This window comes from Rhamphochromis longiceps, linkage group LG20 (assembly GCF_057381845.1).
Source record: "Rhamphochromis longiceps isolate RC_006_pf linkage group LG20, R_longiceps_female_GT1.1, whole genome shotgun sequence".
Taxonomy (NCBI): domain Eukaryota; kingdom Metazoa; phylum Chordata; class Actinopteri; order Cichliformes; family Cichlidae; genus Rhamphochromis; species Rhamphochromis longiceps.
The window spans coordinates 26339492-26360542 of NC_140576.1; the positions used below are offsets into that span (position 1 = coordinate 26339492).

Here is a 21051-nt window from a genome sequence, read left to right on the forward strand (position 1 = left end):
ATTTTAATATCATACAAAGATAACCTGAGTAAATACAACATGCATTTTTTAAATAATAATTTCATTTGTGAAAGGAAAAAAAGATATGCCGTATTACAAAACAAACAAGTAATTGCACTGCCTTGTTGAATTACAAATTAACTGTGACTGCCAGACCTGCTGAATCACTTAAATAGAACCTGCCTGACAAAGTGGCGCAGACTAAAAAAGATGTCAAAAAGCAACACATCATGCCACAATCTACAAAGTCAAGAACAGCTGCGAAACAAAGTCATTTACATCGTCAGTCTGGAAAAGGTTACAAAGCCATTTCTAAAGCTTTGGGACTCCAGTGAATCTTAATGAGAGCCATTATCCACAAATAGAGAAAACATGGAACAGTGGTGAACCTTCCTACCAGTGGCTGGTCTACCAAAACTATTCCCAAGAGTGCACTGAACCCTCATCATTCCATCCATCCATCAAAATAACTCGGAAAAACAGGTAAAGAACTGCAGGCGTCACTTCCCTTAAGGTTAGTGTAGCCCAGTTAGAAAAAAAAGAGCAGTGGAAAGTAATTTTTGGGTGTATGATGTAAAAAATTTGGTCATTTCTTTTTTTCTTTTGTTTAAAGGAAGATGTGGACAAATAAGATTATTTGTTGTTGTGTAACTTGGCCAATCAGCGCTGAGCTCCCAGCGACCCCTACAGTTGACCTTGATCACATGACTTTCCGTAGTTCCCATTGAAGCTTCAGATACCTGCAGGACTACAAACTTTCTTCCTTCACCTGAGTGTGGCAGGACAAACGTTAGACAAACTGAATGGGCCCCAACAATCCATCAGTTACCAGACATTATTCATTCATACATTTGACTCAGATAAAGCTGTATGCGTGCACTTTTATTTAGTTTTTGGGCCAAATATTTTGTATTTTATTTTATTGCTTTCAGTACATTTGTTTGCAGCTGCTGTATGTCAAATATGACAACTTGTGAACTGTTTACCCTGGTGTGGTCCCTCCTATCGATGTTTATACCTTGGGCTCCTGCTGATCCTAGATTATCTGATACTGGCCTAGTGGGAGTTTGGTCATTCTTGATAATAAACTGTAAGTAGGGTTACATTCATGTTCACGATTCAAGAAGGAGACAAAACAAATAGCATACATAGGCAACTTCCAAGGAGAAAACCACTGCTAAAGAACAAAAAGAACAATTGCTTGTCTCACATTTTCCAAAAAAACCAAAAATGTAACGAAAAATTATGAGAAAATACTCTATGGACTGATAATGAAAAAGTTGAACTTTTTTGAAGGTTTGCGTACTATTACATCTGGCGTAAAATAAAATGATGGTCACAATTCATGCAGCAGAACAATGATCTGAAACACACTAGCAATTCCACCTCTGAATGACTCAAAAAAGCCAAATGAAGGCATGACCTAGGTCATGCCTTCATTTAAAGAGCCTCTTTAAGCTTAAAGAGGCTCTTCATAAATGAATGAATTAAAACAATTCTGCACAAAAAAACTAAATTCCTCCACAGTGATGTGAAAGTCTCACGGCCAGCTACTGTTAATCTTTGCAGTTCTTTCTGCCAGGGCTGACACAACTAGTTATTAGGTCTAGTGAGCATTTACATTTGAGCAATTACAGCTGATTGAATTTGGATAGCTTTAAAACTTTAATCAACAAAATCATCATTTACAGATTTTACTTTGTATTTATTTGGGTCATCTTTGTCTAATATTAAAATTTGTTTGATGATCTGATCCCTTGCAAAAACATGTTCCAAAATGCTTGGCCCATGAATTTCTGGTGTTGAATTCTTTATGGAGTGAAAGATGGAAATACTGCACATAGCAGTGTTTTTGATCAAGGCCTAGCTGGAGGCTGCTGGGTCAATATAGTGATAATAGGATAGCAGTATGGTATGAAGTATTGGATAACATTACATTTTGCAGACAATGTAGTACTGCTACTACATGGCTTCATTAGACCATGTCTGCCAAGGCTTCTAGTGCACAGTACCAGGTGTTGAAATAAGACTCAGCACCTTTTAGGCTTGGGCAAAGGAAACTCAAAAATGGCAAATTCAGTCCCCAAAGGGAAGGAAAGAATATTGGGGTTTAGTTCCTAGGTGTGGCAGGTTCAGTGTAATTGTGGCAATAATGTGGAACTCCACAGAAAGCCTGTTTTTATTCTCACTTTCCACTGGTAAAAATCCTCTATAGCATTTTTCCCATGTCGACTGCTTTATATTATAAATACATAAATCACACAGTAATAATGCAATAATTACTGTTGTTGTGCACAATATGAATGTTTTGCACTTGTCACTGGGCATGGAAACAAAGTTCAGTTGTCATGAACCGACAATTAGACTTAGAATACAAAAATAAAAGTTCAACGGATTTTGTTTGCACACAGATGTTTTCACAGGCAATAAAGATTGAACTGCAACTAGAAAACTGTTTGAATGTCTTCTTTCTGGGCGGGAAGCATAGATGAATAACAAGTCTGTTTCTACACAGCTTTCCCTCGCTGAGTCTCTTCCTCTCCACAGACTTCCATTTTTCCAAACACGTTTCTCCCCACATATCCACCATGACCGGAGTCATCTGCAAAGAGCAGATTCAGGTAAGTCAAAAGGTAAAAAACTGACTTTTTTTACAAACTCAAAAAACCCCAAAACACCAGGAACAGATCTACACTACCACAATAGATGCAGCAACTGAGGGAGCTCTTAAATAGAACTCACCTTAACTAGTGAGTGACTAAAAACATTCGATTGCACACAGGTGAGTGATTACTGAACTGCTTCCAGGAGCAAAGAGAGGGCAGGAGAAAGAGCCGGGAGAAGGCGCTGCCTCTGAAACACACAAGCAGAATTACAAATGTGTGAGCACACACAGAGAGGAGACCATCACATTAATATTGTCAACAGTGCATGTCACTGCAATCAGAAACAGAATGCACATATTTTTCTTGCATGAGAGACATGCCAGGAACAGGCCTTTCCTGTCCAACAAATATCAAAGAAAAATTACAGGTTTACTAATAAACATGCAGAAAATGCTTTAATTAATATGTATAGCAACAGTAAAGAGAAAATTTCTTAGCCACAGTCACCGACATGTTTATAGTCCAAAGGCAGCTTTTCGGGGCAGGAACGTCATACCAGCTGAAAAGCACTGGATTGGACATGTTATGTTTTGGTATTTGCTCAACGTCTTCAGGGAATGAACAGCTTGCAGGGCTTAATTCAGCAATAATTTCAGCATGATACCAAGAAGTGTTTTAAACATTATGTGAAGCCATCTGTCGAGGACTTGAAGATGATCAGGAAGTGAACCTCTTGGTGATCCTAAGCACACTGGTAAATCCAACGAGGAAAAGAAGAAATCGGGGGTTATGCTACGGCCTAATAAACATCCAGATTTTAATTGTTTTCTTTCATTTTTTGGTTGGTATTTTACAAGTGGGTAATTAAAATTAGACTTCTTGCAACTGACTGACTTTTGCACGAAGCGGGTAGCTATCTTTGTTCTCTAAAGAATGCTTATTACATTTCAAATAGTCCTGCATAAGAACAGTATGACTATCCATGTTTGCTAATGCATATTTGTTAAAAATATTTTCCCATAGGATGGAAAAATTACTGTATTTGATTAGGATACAAGTGAAAGGCACAATAACGTGCCTGGGGATACACGTGGAAATCTACACTGTTAAAAAACACATCCTAAAACAACGGTAATGTTCCGGCAGCTGGGGCGCCAAAATACGACCGTAAAATAACAGAAAATAACTGTCCCATAAAAATACAGTTATTTTCAATAATGAAAATAGAGTTTGTTGCGCTAATTTGACATGGGATTCTGCCTTTTCCAAGTGCTTTTAGACATTAAATTAGGAACATTTTTACGTGATCAAACAATGAAATTACCTATAAACAAGGTCACTGAATGTGGAAATATGAATCATAATACGTAAATGTACAGAAATATACAGTTAGCAGTTAGTTTAAATAATAATTGATTGCATGCCCTGGGACAGACTGACAGAGGCGAGGCTGCCATATCGCACCATCGGCCCCTTTGGCCATTACTAGTAGGCAGTAGGTGAAGAGTCTTGACCACGGACACAACGACGGAGAGTGTCCGAGCCAGGGCCCGAACCGGCAATCTTCTGATCACAAGGCGAACTGCCAACTCTTGAGCCACGAACGCCCTAACTAGCAATGATAATAATACTTATGTGATGTAACACAAGCTTATAGGGATCATGTTATATACTTTTCCATAGCATTACATTTGAATTCAACAGTTCAATCTTTCAAATAACGGACAGATATTTGTGAAATCATGATACATTTGTGAATGTATTTTAACAATCTAAATATGCATATGTACAGACAGATACATTTAATAATCATGACAATTATGTTGTATTACATTACAGTGATTTAACGTTAATTTACATTCAAAATGTGAAGTCAAAGTCTATTTACGTAACTTTAATGATATTCTAGAAGAACAGAACATTACTGTAAAATACACAGTAAAATACATTCATATTAGGGTTTTTTCCTACGGTCACAGCCATACCTTGTTGTTAGTTGACATTCATTGGCCGATGCTTAGCGTCATGTTATTTATATCAATTGCAATTCCTACCTCTACATTTCTTTTTCAAAACATATAATTAGCACAGCGTGTCCGTGCAATATTTTACATTGTGGCATGCAGAGAAATCTTAACAAAGAAGCTCACAGAGAGAGATTGAGCTTATTATTCAACCCCAAGCTGGCAGGGGGAGCTCTTTATTAAAACACTTGCCAGTGTTACAATGTGCCTCAAGGTTCAACAACAGCACAACAGAAGTCATTCATGGTACAGCACTCTCTCTACAAAACAACAACTGTCAGTGACGCTGCACCACGGCGTAAACACAACATTCAAGATAACAGTTAAAAGTAACGTAACCATAAACAATAAAGCAAGAACATCTAAACAGCAGCACATGTCCCAAGGCATGATGGGAGACATTTCTGAATGTATTTTTACAATCTAAATATGCATATGTACAACAAAATATATTTAACAAACAAGTAAATTGTGTTTTATTACATTTACAGTGATGTTATGTTATTTTACATTTGACGTGTCAGATCACAGTGTTACTTATGTAAATGTAATGATATTCTAGAAAAACAGTACACAACTGTAAAATACACAGTAAAATAATTTGACTTTACTAGTTTTTGGAACAGTGTATCTAAACTTACCATCCATACTGATGATGTTATTAGCACGCTCACCCATAAGAAGCATTGAAAAATTAATGTTGAGTAGTGTCGTAGGCTTAGCTGTAACAGCAACTAGTGGGTAGTTACTTTAGAGGTGTGACAGCAGTAGAGCAAATTAAGAGAGCATGGTTTTATTGACTGTTTTTCCCCATCAAATAGGTTTTCTTTTGCTTTCTATTTTATTGCTCAATTTCACTTGAGCATCTAGGCCATTTTACTAAAGGGCAGAAAACAGACTGAAAGATGAAAATGTGATGCCAAGATATGCGGTTTCCAGTATTTCTAGAAACAAAATATTTTAAAGCTCCATTGAGCTTCTGATGAGCCATTTCTAAAAACCCAGTGGGAGCATTTTTCTTAGTGCGCGTGCAATAAATTTGACATAAGTGCTCCATTCTGCGTAGGGGGAAATGACAGTGAGGAAGATAACGGCATTTGCATGTTGTGGCATTTACATCTGGTGATAAATATACTTTTAATATGCTTTGTGGCTGCCTACCATTTCTCCCAATTAGATTAACTACACTGAAGGATCTTTGGGGGAGATACTGGAGATGGACTCTGCGGTGTGTCTGCAATCCCCCTCTGTTACCTACAGAAGATGAATGGTTTGCATGTTACAGCTAAACACCTCTCAGTTACAGCTCAGTACACATACAGATAATGATACAAGGGAAGCACATCGCTATTCTGTTTCATCTTCATACATTTCCACTTTGCCACGAGGACCACAGCGGGCTGAAAATACAACTAAGTGACATAAAATCTCTGAGCTGTATGTGGAAATTTAATGAGAGGATATATCTTAAGATTTGATACCAGGAGCCTTTGAATCTGAAACTATGACACTGCAGAAAAGGTACGTAGAGTCACTTTTAGAAGAAAAATCTGGTCTAACGTTGTAGTGAAATGAACAGAGTTATTTATTTCACCTGTGACTGGTTTTATTACTTAAACTAAGTGTTTCTTCTTGGGGTTCATCAAGATGGCAACCACAACAAAATATCACCATCTTGGTATTGATACAATTAACATTTATGAATGTTAAAAAATTTTTTTAAAAGTCCAGCCAGGCTGTCCCAGCACACATGTCCATGCAGGGAAACCCACATTTTTATACCGTGTGGGTCCCAAACGGCACATTATATATATATATATATATATATATATATATATATATATATATATATATATATATATATATATATATATATATATATATATATATATATATATATATATATATATATATATATATATATATATAAGGAAATATCATACAGGAAATGTAGCTATTGTAAGATGAAACTACAGAAAATGCTTTATTACACTGTGAGAAATGTGAGTCTGAGAGACAGCGAATGATTCACAAGCTCAGTAAAATGGAAGTTAAACTGGATCTTATTGATATATTCTGCAAACGAACTCAGAAGTGAAAGTTATCAGGCCATATTGCATTTTCTAAGACAGACTAACTTATTTGATAGGATTGGAGGGGAACCACTGTGAACCTGTCTCTTGTTAGAGTGGGCAGCCCACAGTCAGGCCATACTAAGGACTGCCTCATTTGGGCCCATGTGTCCTTTGTTTCACACTGGTACTGGGGACCACAGTGGGCTGTCCACACTATGCATCTGCCCACAGTGGCTTCAGATGGGCCTCAAGGGGAGTATGCTTCCTGGGATGATAGTAACTTTTTCTGTATATGTTTGGTAGCAGTCTGCATCACTGTGCTATTAAGGCCAGATGTAAAATTAAAAAATAAAATAAAGATATTAAGTTCAGTAAAGAGGAAATGCAATTTGGGTGTCAACCAGTTTCCATATTGGATTTGGGAGACAAACAGCATTTTTAATTTTAAGATTAGACTTAAAACGTTCCTTTTTGCTAAAGCATATAGTTAAAGTGACCCTGAATCCTCCCTTAGTTACACTGAAATGGTCTAGGCTGCTGGGTCATTCCCATGATGCATTGAGTGTTTCTTCATCAGTCACCTTACTCACTATGTGTCTATACACCTCTCTGCATTTAATCATGACTTACTATTAATCTCTGGCTCTCTTCCACAGCATGTCTTTTGTCCCGTCTTATTCCCTTATCCCAACGGGTCGTGGCAGATGCTCACCCCTCCCTGAGCCTAGTTCTGCTGAAGGTTTCTTCCTGTTAAAAGGGATTTTTTCCTTCCCACTGTTACCAAAGCGCTTGCTCATAGCTCATACGATTATTGGGGTTTTCTGTTTTCTTTGTATTATTGTAGGGTCTTCACCTTACAAAGCACCTTGAGACAACTGTTGCTGTGATTTGGCGCTGTGTAAATAAAATTGAAATGAACTGAATGGAAGTGAATTGAATATTTGGTCATTGCAAGGCCCCTTTGAAATACAAATAGTCATGTATTATAAAGGTGGGTACTATAAAGTGTCCACTCACTGGACACTTTATAGTACTGCCATAATTTTTCATAGCACAGATTCAACAATGTGCTTGAAACAGTTATATTCTCAGATATTTGAACAGCTGAGCCAGGACAATCTGTGGTTAAATGTTGTTTAGGCCAAACTCTGATCCTACCATCAAAATGTAGCACTGAGACTTAAACTCATACAAGATTTAGTAAAAATAGTGAATACATACACCTGTGATATCATTTTGAAAATTCTACACTTCCTTCTCTAGTAATTGCATTCACAAACTTAAGCGTGCTCAATGGCTGCCCGGTGGGGTTACAGCAATACCCCATCAGCCTTTTACATTAGAGGAGTAAAAACAGCTCAACCAAATAAGCCATTTGTTTCTGTTTGAATCTTATCAGCTAATGTTCGTAAAGCAATCTACCTCAGCAGAAGAAATCATGATCAAATAGACCCAAGTTCTGCTATTAAGAAAATATACTCCACTCTTAGCAAGGTTTTAAAGCTATAAGCACCCTGATATTTTTTTATTCAACTGTATTTCACTTTAAGGACTGAGTTACAAAGAAAAACGATATATATCTTCTCTTTAGTGCTGTTATCATTCTATTCATTTTTTTCCCAGAAATATTTTCGCTTTCATAACTCTTGAAATACTAAATATTTAAAACGTCACATTTGCAATCGAGCCAGGCGTGAGACTGAAAGATCAGCTCAATCTAGCACGATTACAACTGGTCCCAGACACTACCTGACTGAGGCAGAGGGGAGAAAAGACGAGGGGGGATAGACACTCAGGAGAAGAGAGCGAGCACAGTGATAAGTGAGCTGGAGCATGTGGTAGTAGTGCACTAATCACAGTCTCCCGCTGAAGAAACACACAGGCGCCTCACAGGTTATTGAGAGATAATAGGATTCTCAAGGCTGCAGACACACAGCTAAAGACAGAGATGAAATTTGAAAATAAATAATGCAAAGTCATCCTGCTCTCTCCTCCTGTGTGTGTGTGTGTGTGTGTGTGTGTGTGTGTGTGTGTGTGTGTGTGTGTGTGTGTGTGTGTGTGTGTGTGTGTGTGTGTGTGTGTGTGTGTTGGAGTGTGATGTCTGTGCATATTGTGACTTCAGACTAACTGTTCAGTGCAATGAAAAATGAGGAAATAAGGCAGCAGTCAATATAGGAACAGAAACAACCCCAGCTTTCAGAGTTTGAGTAATGATTTGAAATTCCTAGCCACAGAATGGCAAACTAAAAATTCTGTGACACACCAGCGGCTCTCGTGAGTATTACCTTTAGATTTGGCACTTGTGGGAAATGGGAAAACTTTTGTAAATATGTGCATGAAAGTTAAATAGGCTTGATGTGAAGATGTGTGCTTCACTTTTATTCCAATACCGTAACATCGCCTTAATTAAAAGATTCTTTTCTGGATCCTCACACGTGTACATTTATCACTCTGTCCACAGTGTAGATGGCACAGCTTAGCTATGCAATAAACACTGTTTCAGCTGATGCCACAGCCCCCTCTACAGCCATTTCATAGCTGCAGGGTTGTCATCACTGTGATTGATCAAGGTCTTGAACAGCTGCTGGGCGCTGCTGTAAAATCACCCACTGTGGTAGGGCTTTAAGATCCCATTTTTGTATTTACTTTGAGCACTTTCTCCATGAACACCGTCTTACTTCCTGAAAATGACTGTAAGTCAAAGATAATTCACCAATTCAACTGGCACAGCTCTGTGATGGAGCATGGCAGGCAGACCGTCAGCTCTGGCCCGTCTTTAAATGAACTCCAAAGTGAATCTGTTAAACAGTAATAGTACGAGTGATAAGTCGCCTTGAGTGAATGTGATGATATTCCCGCGTGACATTAACATGCAAGGCGAGCTGGTTACGAAAGCTGGTCTGTGTTCCTGACCTGTGACACACTCCTCTTCCACACATTCACTTTCACCAGCAGCACACCCTGTGAAGCTGTCACTCATTCCCTGCCACAGTGACCTCTGTCAGGCCACTGTCACTTTTGGGGGACAGGGTTTTCATGCCGTCCACACACGAATTGTTTATTTATTTGTTAGTGTCTCTGTTTGCTGTTGTCTGTCTTCATTGTGCTTGTCTCAAGCGCTCCTAACACGCCCTTGGTGTCAGAGTCAGACGTCTTGTATTTTTACTCGCCACCTCTGGCTGCTTTCTTCTCGACTATCCATTGGCAGTGAGGTGTTGGACTTCACCTGTCAACAGACCCACTCTCTCCTTTCTGGAACTTTCTGGAAACTTTTTCACTGGCTCTCCTTTTCTAGATTGATACACGCTTCATCCTAGGGCTGATCGATATAACGATATATATCGGATGACGATATAAAAACGTCTATCATTTCATTTTACGCTATCGTTTGTTTCGTGGTGTCGCAAAATAAACTGTTTACGGCAATATTTTTTCATCGTTTTGATGGTCACTGTAGTGGCTATATTAATTTCTTAAAGTTCTCTCTTTCTCTTATATTTAATATAACCACACTACAGACGAACAAGCGCCTGTTTTTATGCGTTGTGGTTAGCAACAACGTAACACCATCGCGTGTCTGCTTGTTTATGTTCCACATAAACCTTTCACAATAAAGCTCAAGATCCTGTTGAGACTTTTCACAATAAACTGAATCACGTGAAAGAGCAGATTATTTACGGATGAGAAGTAAAAAAGAGCCGCCAGGTGCTAAATAATAGACCTTAGACTCAAACGTTAGAACAGGCTTTTCCCCGCAGCACGCCGTGTAATAAATACTCACAAAGACAACTTGTGTCTAAAAATGTATCGTTTCATGCATCGGTTAAAACACTCGACTCCAGCTACATGACGCGCAGCTGGAAACACTTCCCGCAAGTCGAGCTGCCCGAGATTCACAGAATTTACAGAAAATGTTACATTTTTGTGATTTATATCGTTATCAGACGATAGAATTCTTATATCGGGATATGAGATTTTGGTCATATCGCACAGCCCTACTTCATCCTAAAAGAAATGGTACATATTTATACAGCTTTTCAAAGTCTCTAAGAGAAGAGCACCATTCACCGTGTGTCAATATATGTCTTCCTGTTGTCCTATCATTTTTTATTAACCTTTAAGATATGTTCAGAAAACGATATTAGCTCCCGAGGTAGATATTTTGATATTTTGGTTTCACATGGGTACTGTAGCTAAAATTACACAAATCAGAAGCTGTAAGCCCACTGGAGCCTCTAAAATGTTCAGTGGAGTATCTCAGCATCTTGAACTGGTCACTCAGCTGACCTTTCAAGTGAAATATGTTCAGACCTCAGTCTTCTGCTTCTTTCCTCCAACGCTGTCTGTGCCAAGTCAAGTGTCAAGCCAGTTACTCAACCAGCATTTTTAATCGCCTTATCCCTATCCCTTTTGTTAACTGAAGCTGGAGTTTTGATACCAATGCTGCTTGTTCTCCCTGTGCGTACATGGTTTCTCTTTGGTTATTCTGGCTTCTTTCTACAGTTCAGAAACATACATGTTGTGTTAATTAATGATTCTAAATCAGCTGTAGGTTTGAGTGTGACTGTGACTGTTTGTCTGTCTCTATGTGTTAACCCTGACTGGCGGCCTGTACAGGTTACAGCCCAACTTTTGCCCAGTGACAGCTAGGATAAGCTCCAGCCCCTCAGGCTATGCTGAACTGGATAAGCATTTAAGATAACAGAGTGACAGATAGGAAATAATCTGGTCATTATTTCTGAAGTTGACAGCATGTTTTCCCACAATCTGGTCATTAACTTATGAACAACAGCCTAAATCTGTACCCCTGTCTGCTTAACTCCTATGTATTGACACCATTTCCTAATGACAGCAACTGTCTTATTCTGCATTATCATCTATGAAGAAAAAATGCTTTAGTATTGGTGCATATTGGACAACATAAGGCCGATACCAGTTATATGTTATAGATCACTGTCAGCTTCTACTTCTGCTACTTCTCTGATTCCTCAAAGACAAAACATTTAAAAGCTTATTCCTCAAATGTTACAATCTTAACTCCTGATTAAATCAACCATGACCTATTCAGGGTTCTGGTGCTGACTGTTTTATGTCATTAAAGGCACCCAATAAATGTAAACACTTCATTAATAACAAAAAATTGAGATTTTTTTCTGTTACCATGACAAATAATTAGAAAACATAGGTAATGGCTTACTAAGATGTAATGATCTAAAATTCAATCTGAACAATGTATTGTTGTCCCCACATCCACTGCCAAGTCCTCCCTATGCAGATTGTCACACAATAATAACATGGGCATTATCACTTAGATGTAAAAGTGTGTGATTTGGGCTTCCTTGTTGAGATGCCTGACTAAAAAATCTCAAATAAAGAAACTAATATTTGCACTATTTTGCAAATTACTTTGAAGATGGTGTCATTCAACCAGAAAACAAAGCACCGTGAATGTTAGATTTTCAGAAAGATGACTCAAAAGGAATCTTAATGTTGCTTTTTCACAGGTTTTTAAAATAACGGTGAAATACGAGTGCTTCATTTTAAAGTCACTGCTTTGTTTAGCGTGCCTGAGGAAATCAGAGCCGACAGTTAGACATGTCTGTTTTATATATTTATGCTCATTTGTAGCAGATTCTTTTTTTACTCTTGTCTCACCGCTCAGTAGGTCCAAAAAAATACACGTGATGATCTAAATACAGATCACATCCTGCTGGATGATATCACGGTCAGCCTAACACTTGATAAATCACCCTGCTGAAAGAAATTTGCGTCAATGAAAACCCATTATTGAAAATTTGGATCTCAGGAGATAGCAGGTGAAGCAATTTAAGTGAATGTGAGCAGTATTTGTCTAGGGGCTCTGTGTGCAGTATTCATGATGGTATATTGCAGTATACATGATCTGAGTGTGTGTGTTTGTTTTCCTTTACCATAAATGTTGACTTCCAAACAGACACCAAGTCGACTCATGAAAAAGACTCTCCTGATCTGCACACTGAAGACACACAACAGGAGCTGGGTTCTGTTTTACAAAACAAAGTAAACTCAGTCTAGCTTTACTGAACTTAATCATCCTGAATAATCAGTGTTATAACTGGTTATTAATTGGCTGTGGTAAAACAAACTTTGTATAACATATAATAATCAAAAATCTCAGACTGAACAATAAGCCATAGTGTTACAGATTGTATATACTTCCTTAGTTTATACCCAGCCTTTTGTCCTTTTACTTATTGTGAAAGCATACTGGATTACTGCACTTCTTCCTTCTGCTCCACACCCTTATTTTTCTTATGCTGACTCATTGGCTGCCTTGGGGAGTTTCCCTTTAGTAACTGTCAACTTGAGAATAAAAAGTCATCTATACATGAAATATATTTTGCGTAAATGGCAGCAAAATATATAAATTTACACTTTGGTGTATGTCTTTTTCATTTAATTTAACTGGTTTTATGTTTTACTGTCCTGTGGTATGACCTTTTCAAAGCAGACTTTAATACTTTAATAATAGTAAAATAAATCTGATAGGGGTTTCTCATCTCTGCAGCCAAATACAGATAGACAATCAGGACAACACACAGCAATGCATCAAGTTTCTTAACAAGAAGAAGAAGTTCATTGTGACTATATACAACCCTAAACCGAACCAGGCTGGAGCAAACACAGTGCAGAGGGTAATGAGTCTTATTATTTTCTCCCAACGCACAGGGTGTACACTTAACCTATCACCTCCTCCTGAGGTACGTAATGCAGCCCAGAATTCTAATGCTGTGATTTCCCACCTCTAAAAGTTTTTCGTGTCAAGTGTTTGTGGAGGATGAATGAGAGTGAATGAAAAGAAAGGACGCTGTGTTTTATTCCACGTCTAAGAGGGATAAGAGGAGAATATTTTAAATGCCGCTACACCTGCAGCATTCACTCCATCTTCTTTAATTGTTTCACATCTGCACTCACGAGGACACCACATTCACTGAACACGTTCTGTGGAATCACAAGACTTTCACTGATCGAAGCACATGCCACCCTTTTAAACTGCTTAAAAACCAACTATGTACACTCTTGGGCAATTAATTGGTTCCTTCAGACTTGTAGTTGCCCTCTCAGCATTATACGAGGGAGGGAACTACATGACAGGTGTAAGGAGGTGCCTATTAGGGCTGAACGATTATGGAAAATAATCTAATTGCGATTTTTTGCCCCAATATTGCGATTGCGATGCAATATGCGATTATTTTTTAAGGTCTTTGTCTTCTGTATTATTAAACAAAGACAAGCAATACATCATATAGTATGGCCAATACTATATTACATTAATTTTAAACTGTTCTTTCCTGGAAGACAGACCTCTGTTATGATGACATGAGGTGATGCATGAATTGATGACTGACATTTTTATTTAACTTCTTCAATCACAACAGTATATTTGAACATACACAATAGTTTATTTTTAGCTTACAAACATCTGAGCATAAAGTGCTGACAAGGAACCCTGGTGTAAACATTAAAATGAAAGTCAGTACAATGTGCAGATTGCAGAAATATACATAAACAAAATCAGTGGCTTTACCACACTCAGTTTTTCGACATCTGTGAACTACTAGACAGTCATTCAATTAAAAAATAATATTAAATAAATAAAACTAATAAAAAAAAAAATACACACATCTTACTGATCTCTGCAGTCAGTAACATTACACATAAAGTGCAAACATAATAGCAATTGTATAAACACACACACAAACACGCCTTTAAAATTTAAAGGCGTGAAATTGGACGGTCTAGTTCTGATTAGCGTCACCGCTGTCTCGGTGGAGTTTAATAAACTCGGCCGTCTGCTTCTTGCTATCTAAAATATAACCAGACACTGGTGTAAATTCTCGACTGTCTCATACTTCTGTTTAATAAGTTTTCTGTTTGACGTTTAGTCAGCTGTGTGAAAACCAAGGAGGAACCCACCCGGGGGATTAATAAAGTTTTATTTTATCTAATCTAATAACTTTAATCTCAGCCAAACCGATTTACTCACGAACAAACAAAACACTGAAAAAAGCCCAACAATAACATTTTTAGGTTGTCTAAGTGACTTATATATTACGTTTAACCCGAGCAGCGAAACTCCGCGGTGATCTGAAAATGATGTGCCGGGAGTTGTGCCGTTCTCGGCCGCATCAGTAACCCTCGAGCTCCCGGCTAGCTGTCGAGCTGGTGGGTAGCAGACGCCTCTGAAAACGTCGAAGCACTTTTGCAAATATGGGATATCTTGATAAACCGAGCAGATATTTGATGTTTACACAACTACTTTCTCGCCTGAAAATATGTTAAAAGTTTATTTTGTGACCCAGAAAGATTAGTATGAGTAATTTTAAAACTTAGTAGCGGCCGCCATTGCTGGAAACTGGAGTTTGGCTGGGCCGCGCTATGAATTCTGGGATATGGTAGTAATTTGGACAGCCTTATAATCGCAGTATAATCGCAGCCTTTGCGGTTAGAAAATTGCACTTGATCATGTCGCGATATTATCGCAAATGCAATATATCGTTCAGCCCTAGTGCCTATACAGATCAGACATGTCCTAATTGTACTACTGTCACTTTATGTGTCAGTTTGAAGCAGCGCAGTAAGAACACACTATCAGACAGAGACTGGTCCTTATGGGAAATTATCCTTCCTTCTTTACACTGCTCATGGAAAGAAGCTTCAGTGGTGGGCTTGTACATTCTGTGAACACTTTTAAAACCTTTTAACCCAATCATTAACCTCATTTTGTTACTGAACTAACAATATCATTATTTCAGCGTCACAGAAATATGTAACTGAGACTGATAAAAATTAAAAAATTAAGTTAGACTTTCGGTAAAACTCATTAAAACAGTGGAAAGAATGATTTTAAAATTGATTTGCTATTTTTAACCATGTGACTTCAAACCTGCTTGAAGTATTGGACGTGACAGCACACTGAAAGCAGGCAATTACAGCATTACACACTCAATTCAATTCATGCTGACATTCATCACAGACAGAGTGAGACTGGAGAGGAGTTCATCCAGATGATGGAATGATATGACTCTACATAATGGACACAGGCAGTTTTATACAGGTAGTTTAATGAGATCTGGAATGTAGTCCAAGACAAGTCTCATAAAAAACGGCAGCACAAGCGCAAAATTTACCTGACAATAACTATTTTCTTGAAGAAATACATAGTTTCATAAACAATCCAGAGTTATTGCTGTCAGCAATTTACTTAAAAACGTCTTTGAAGTCAAGCCCTCATAACCAAGACCAGCTATTATAAAAGCACCCAACTGTATTTGCCTGTCAGCTATATGAATGATATGAATTTCAAGCACTGCAGATATTATTTTGTACAGAAAGAAACTTTGGAAGCAAATGTCTGCAGCTGTTTTCAAACACTTGCAAATGACACCTGACTGTGAGAAAAGGGCTGATGTTGCATTTGCATGAAATGACCCATTAATATGTAAAGTTCACCTGTGGGTTTTTCACCTGTGGAAATACTCTAAGTATAGCCAGCTCTGGTCCAGTTAATACAACCAGAAAAAAGTGGACTATTTTCACTTTCTGAATGTGATTTGAAATGTGAAGCAATGAGTGAAAACCACCTATAGCTTTAGTGAACCTTAGATACTGTAAGATCACACACTAAAGCAATTGATGAGCTATAGCTACATATATGATAGTGCCAGGCAGAGTGGAACAATCAGGTTTGGGTAACATTTAATTCTGTTGAAAGAGAAGGGAAAAACATATCTAGAGGTTATTAAACAATAAAACTGCTTCAGAAGACTTCACATTCTGCCTGTTCTGGTTGCTTAGTGAGTCAACATCCCACTCAGCCATGTAAAACTTGTTAGACCCACCTCTGATACATTCAGCACTGCTGCTTCGTGACCAGAAACCACATTAGGCTATACAGTATGTGCTCAGAAGAACCAGATGGGGTGATCCCACCCTCCTGAGCCCCATGACCTAAGGGTATTTAAGAAAAGCATGACTAGCCCACATCATGCTACAGCCCTCGTTGGCACACCATGGGAGATGTCCACATTTTATGATAAGATACTGACCGTTTATGTAATCATCTAAGAGAAGCAGTAAAAACAGTACATACTAAAATAAAATGAAAAAAGCACGGAATACACACAGAGACATATATATATTATAAACTAGTGCATTACACTCAAATGAATTTTGCAACTTTTAAAAATAAAGTTGTTCTTTTTTTCACATATTCATCACATAAATCTCACATAAATCCTGCCTTCTGTCAGTCTGTCATTGTTTGTTTGTTGTTGTTGTTGTTGCTTTTGTTTACATTTCACTGCACACACACACACACACACACACACACACACACACACACACACAGACAGACAGACAGACAGACAGACGGATAGATAGATAGATAGATAGATAGATAGATAGATAGATAGATAGATAGATAGATAGATAGATAGATAGATAGATAGATAGATAGATAGATAGATAGACATAGATATAGATATATATCGAGCAAAAGCTCCTATTGGCCGATCATTCACCACATCCAGTTGCGCACGACTTGGTGACATCAATAGGGACGAAGGATCCTGAAAAATTACTCCAGTGTTGGTGTGACGACAGTGACCGTTTCGTATAAATGCCGGGACGGAAAGTTATCTGCTCATACCTCTAGACTTGGCCTCTAAGGTCACCAACTGCTGCAAGCGACTGAAAGCAACTATTATCACTGCCGGTAGTGCCAGAAACTGGGGAAAGGACAATATTTTACCAGGTGAGGCTTTTAGACTAATCTCATTGGAAATGTAAATATGTCTGCTGGTTAAGGGTTGCTCTTTAATTGATCTGGATAGATCTCATGCATCATGTTTTATTCATATTTATTTGGTGAGACTTTAGAGTTCTCTTAGATTTCTTTGTAAAAACCAATCTTCAAAGCTGCTGCGATCTCAAAGCCTCAAAGGCTTGGTTAGCAGCTTTGCTAAAACTGGATTTCTCAAGATAAAAAATAAAAATAAAAATTGTACTTAAAAAATTATATTCAAAAACGAAACGTCTGGTCCCAAAATTGACTTAAATACGGTGGCGCAGAGTAGACTAATATTGTTTCTGTTTAATATTTCCTATCTGCCGTGATCTGTTTCAGACGAAAAACTAAATTACCATGAAGTCGACATGTCTGCTTATCCTTGCATCTCTAACGGTCTGCAACTTGATGGTGTCTGGAGGACAGAGCATGTCTGCTGAGGATGAGACTGACCAAAAGACCATAGACGACATTATTTTAGAGAGAGCAGAGACTCTCCTGTTACGGTCCATTCTCAAAAAGCTGCAGGATGAAGACGGAAGAAATGGTGCGTAAAACATATGTTATTTTCTGAGTTAAGAAAATGTCATAAAATCTTATTTCATACGATACTGATACTTCGGGTATATCTTAGATGTACCTGAAAGTTGCAGCACATTCTCAGTAGTTTACAGTTTCGTGCGCACTTTTCAGGTATCATTTGGAGACATTTTGTTTAAGTAATTGCTAAACAGTTAACATCGGCAATGCAAGAGAATATGTCTCCTTTATAATTAATAAATAAATAAATAAATAATCAAAGAAACAGGTCGACTATCTGCGCACGCGGTAGAGAGAAACCGGGTTTTTATCAGTGACTTCTGAAACATTTAAGAGCCACTTTCCTCTCTTGTTTTCTTCCAGACGGCTATTACTCTCAGCCAGAATGGGTGACAAAACGACAGCACCCTGGTAAGAGATATAGTGATGATTTGGAGAAGCGGCAGCATCCAGGAAGGAGAGAAGAGGACGAGGATGAACAGTACTTTGATGTTCAAAAAAGACAGCACCCGGGCAAGCGCGAAGATGAAACGCACTCTTTCCTAGAGCTGCAGAAAAGGCAGCACCCGGGAAAGCGCTCCACGGCGGGTCACAGTTCTGACAACCCCATCCTCCTGCTCAGTGAACTTTCAAAACGGCAACACCCAGGCAAGCGTTACCTGGTGCTGCACACCAAACGCCAGCACCCAGGTAAGCGTCTTCTAGAGGATGAGGACGGCGACAGTGACGGGGATGCGGACGCGGATGGAGAAGAAGACCTCGCTGAGATGGAAAAGCGTCAGCACCCTGGGAAACGGTTTTGGGATAACTCGAGTCCGGATTTAGGCACAAACAGTCCGTGTGACGTTTTGGACCCTGCGAGCTGCAGCAAGACCAGCCTGCTGCTCGACTTTTTAGACAACGTTAACAAGGGCCACGGTGAGGAGAAGAGACAACACCCGGGTAAAAGGTTTGCACCGGATGAGGATTTAGTGGATGGAGAGTAGATTAGACAGGAGTGCGTATTTCGCTGTGTTGTAAACAAATAAATGTACAAATTAAATGACCACAATGAATTATAAAAAATGAAAAAAAGATCATTAAACCTTTTGTGCCACCGCTTGTTCTTTTGAAGACATTTGAGACATTACCGCAAGCCATTTGTCTGACATTTTCTTGGAGAGCTCATGCGTAATTGCCATCCAAACTTTGGAATAACTATTTAGCTGTACAGACGTTTTTGTTTTGTTTTTTCAGAAGGGTTGGGGCCATATGTTGATCTTTTAATAGCTATCGATATAAATAACATGAGATTATTTATTCTTACATTGAGGCAGATGATTAAAACATTAGTCAGATGGTTTTAGCGATGTTGCCTCTGTGAGGCAACAGGCGCTCGTCAGTTCAGCTTGTGTTAAGATCAAATTAAAGTGTCTATGTTTACACATAAAAGCTCCCTCCACTGTTCGATTAGCGTTTCATTATTTTCTACTCATGTAAAATATAATGAATATCACAGCAAATAAATTGTGTCACTGCTTATTTTTCTACATTACTGCATGGTTTACGTAATTTGAAGCTAATGTTATAAATTAAAAGCTGCCATTGCCTTAAAGTCAGCCACCAATGTTTTTGTTGGACAATAAACGCATTGGTAAAAACGTATGGTTTGCTTTAGTTCCAGCAAATGCAATGCTTCATGGTGCACCATTAAACTGTTGATTCAACACAAGCCTAATTAGTATGTAGTCCAAAGTAGTCACCCTGCCTAAGCCTCTTAGAGAATGATTTATGCAGTTCAGTAACAGACAGAGTGTGTCAGATATCCACTCCCCAGCTTAATTAGGCTCATTCCATCAGAGCCTTGGGAGCAGCTGTCCACCAGCCTGATCAATATGCAAATTATTCATCAAGCATGTGAGTTAACGATGGAGACCTAATATTGGAGATGTTTCGCCGAACACTCACAACTCTAGCAGAAGTGCCAGTGGACTGGCAAAGTGTTTATTATATAATGTTTATTATATAATGAGCCACACACACACACACACACACACACACACACACACACACACACACACACACACACACACACACACACACACACACACACACACACACACACAGAGAGAGAGAGAGAGAGAGAGAGAGAGAGAGATAGATAGATAGATAGATAGATAGATAGATAGATAGATAGATAGATAGATAGATAGATAGATAGATAGATAGATAGATAGATAGATAGATAGATTCTATTAGTGTTTGCATCACTTTTTGTCTATGAGCCCTTCCAATAAAACGGCTTGTGAGCCACCAGGACAGGCTGTGCTCTTGGTGCCAACAGTGATAATAAGTAATTTAACTAAATAAATTATTATTTATTTTTTTTAAAAGTTATAAATGCTTAAAAAGAATATTAAAGAATGTTCTCTTGAAAAAGAAAATCAAAAATTAATATTTGCACAATATATCATTTTGTGAAGCCCATGAGACAGGTCGAAACTGAGATGGGAGTCCATACTATTCACCTATTCTCCGTGGATTGCTTCGTACCCTCTTGTCAATAAATGCCAGTCAGCTAAGTGCACACTCCAAGAATCCTTTAAACTGTGTTTTAACGAGTGAAAAAATGCTGTAGGATAAAACTAGGGACCTGTAGCTTATACAAACTGAAACTGGATCAAATAAAGGTTCTAGGGTTACACAGTACAGCTGGATTCACCTTAAGGCTCGTAGTTGCAGATAATGAAGCTGGCCAAACCCAACCACACATCCCAACCACAAAAAACACACCCTTAGTTATCCAGCCTTGAATTTTTCCCATCACCCTCCATCGGGAATGACAAACTGTTGTTAGAGTTAAAAAATGGTTTGTTTACGGTAGCAGTGCAGGTTTGCACAAAATACAGACAACCAAAAGTTGGATATAATAAATATGTACTTACATTGCGGAGAACTTTCCTGATGGAGCGCCAACCGCAAAATCAAGTTTTGTCCCT

At 38.3% G+C, this 21051-nt stretch overlaps 1 protein-coding gene and 1 long non-coding RNA gene across 3 annotated transcripts; one reads left to right on the top strand and one right to left on the bottom strand.

Annotated features, from left to right (window-relative positions):
- Positions 1–882: 882 nt before the first annotated feature.
- Positions 883–21024, bottom strand: LOC146645455 (uncharacterized). 2 transcript variants are annotated; one of them, XR_014909145.1, is made up of 4 exons: positions 20998–21023; positions 12636–12727; positions 2743–2853; positions 883–2602 (listed from the first exon to the last, which is right to left on the bottom strand). It is a non-coding gene; the product is annotated as an uncharacterized LOC146645455 (long non-coding RNA). The 2 variants fall into 2 exon arrangements; XR_014909144.1 differs by lacking the exon at positions 12636–12727 and having other exon boundaries at positions 20998–21024.
- On the top strand, positions 17403–19667 carry trh (thyrotropin-releasing hormone). The gene is made up of 3 exons (XM_085393905.1): positions 17403–17500; positions 17873–18080; positions 18437–19667. The coding sequence occupies exons 2-3, from the start codon at positions 17891–17893 to the stop codon at positions 19057–19059; spliced, it is 813 nt and encodes a 270-aa protein (XP_085250031.1). The 5' UTR covers positions 17403–17500; positions 17873–17890; the 3' UTR covers positions 19060–19667.
- Positions 21025–21051: the final 27 nt, after the last annotated feature.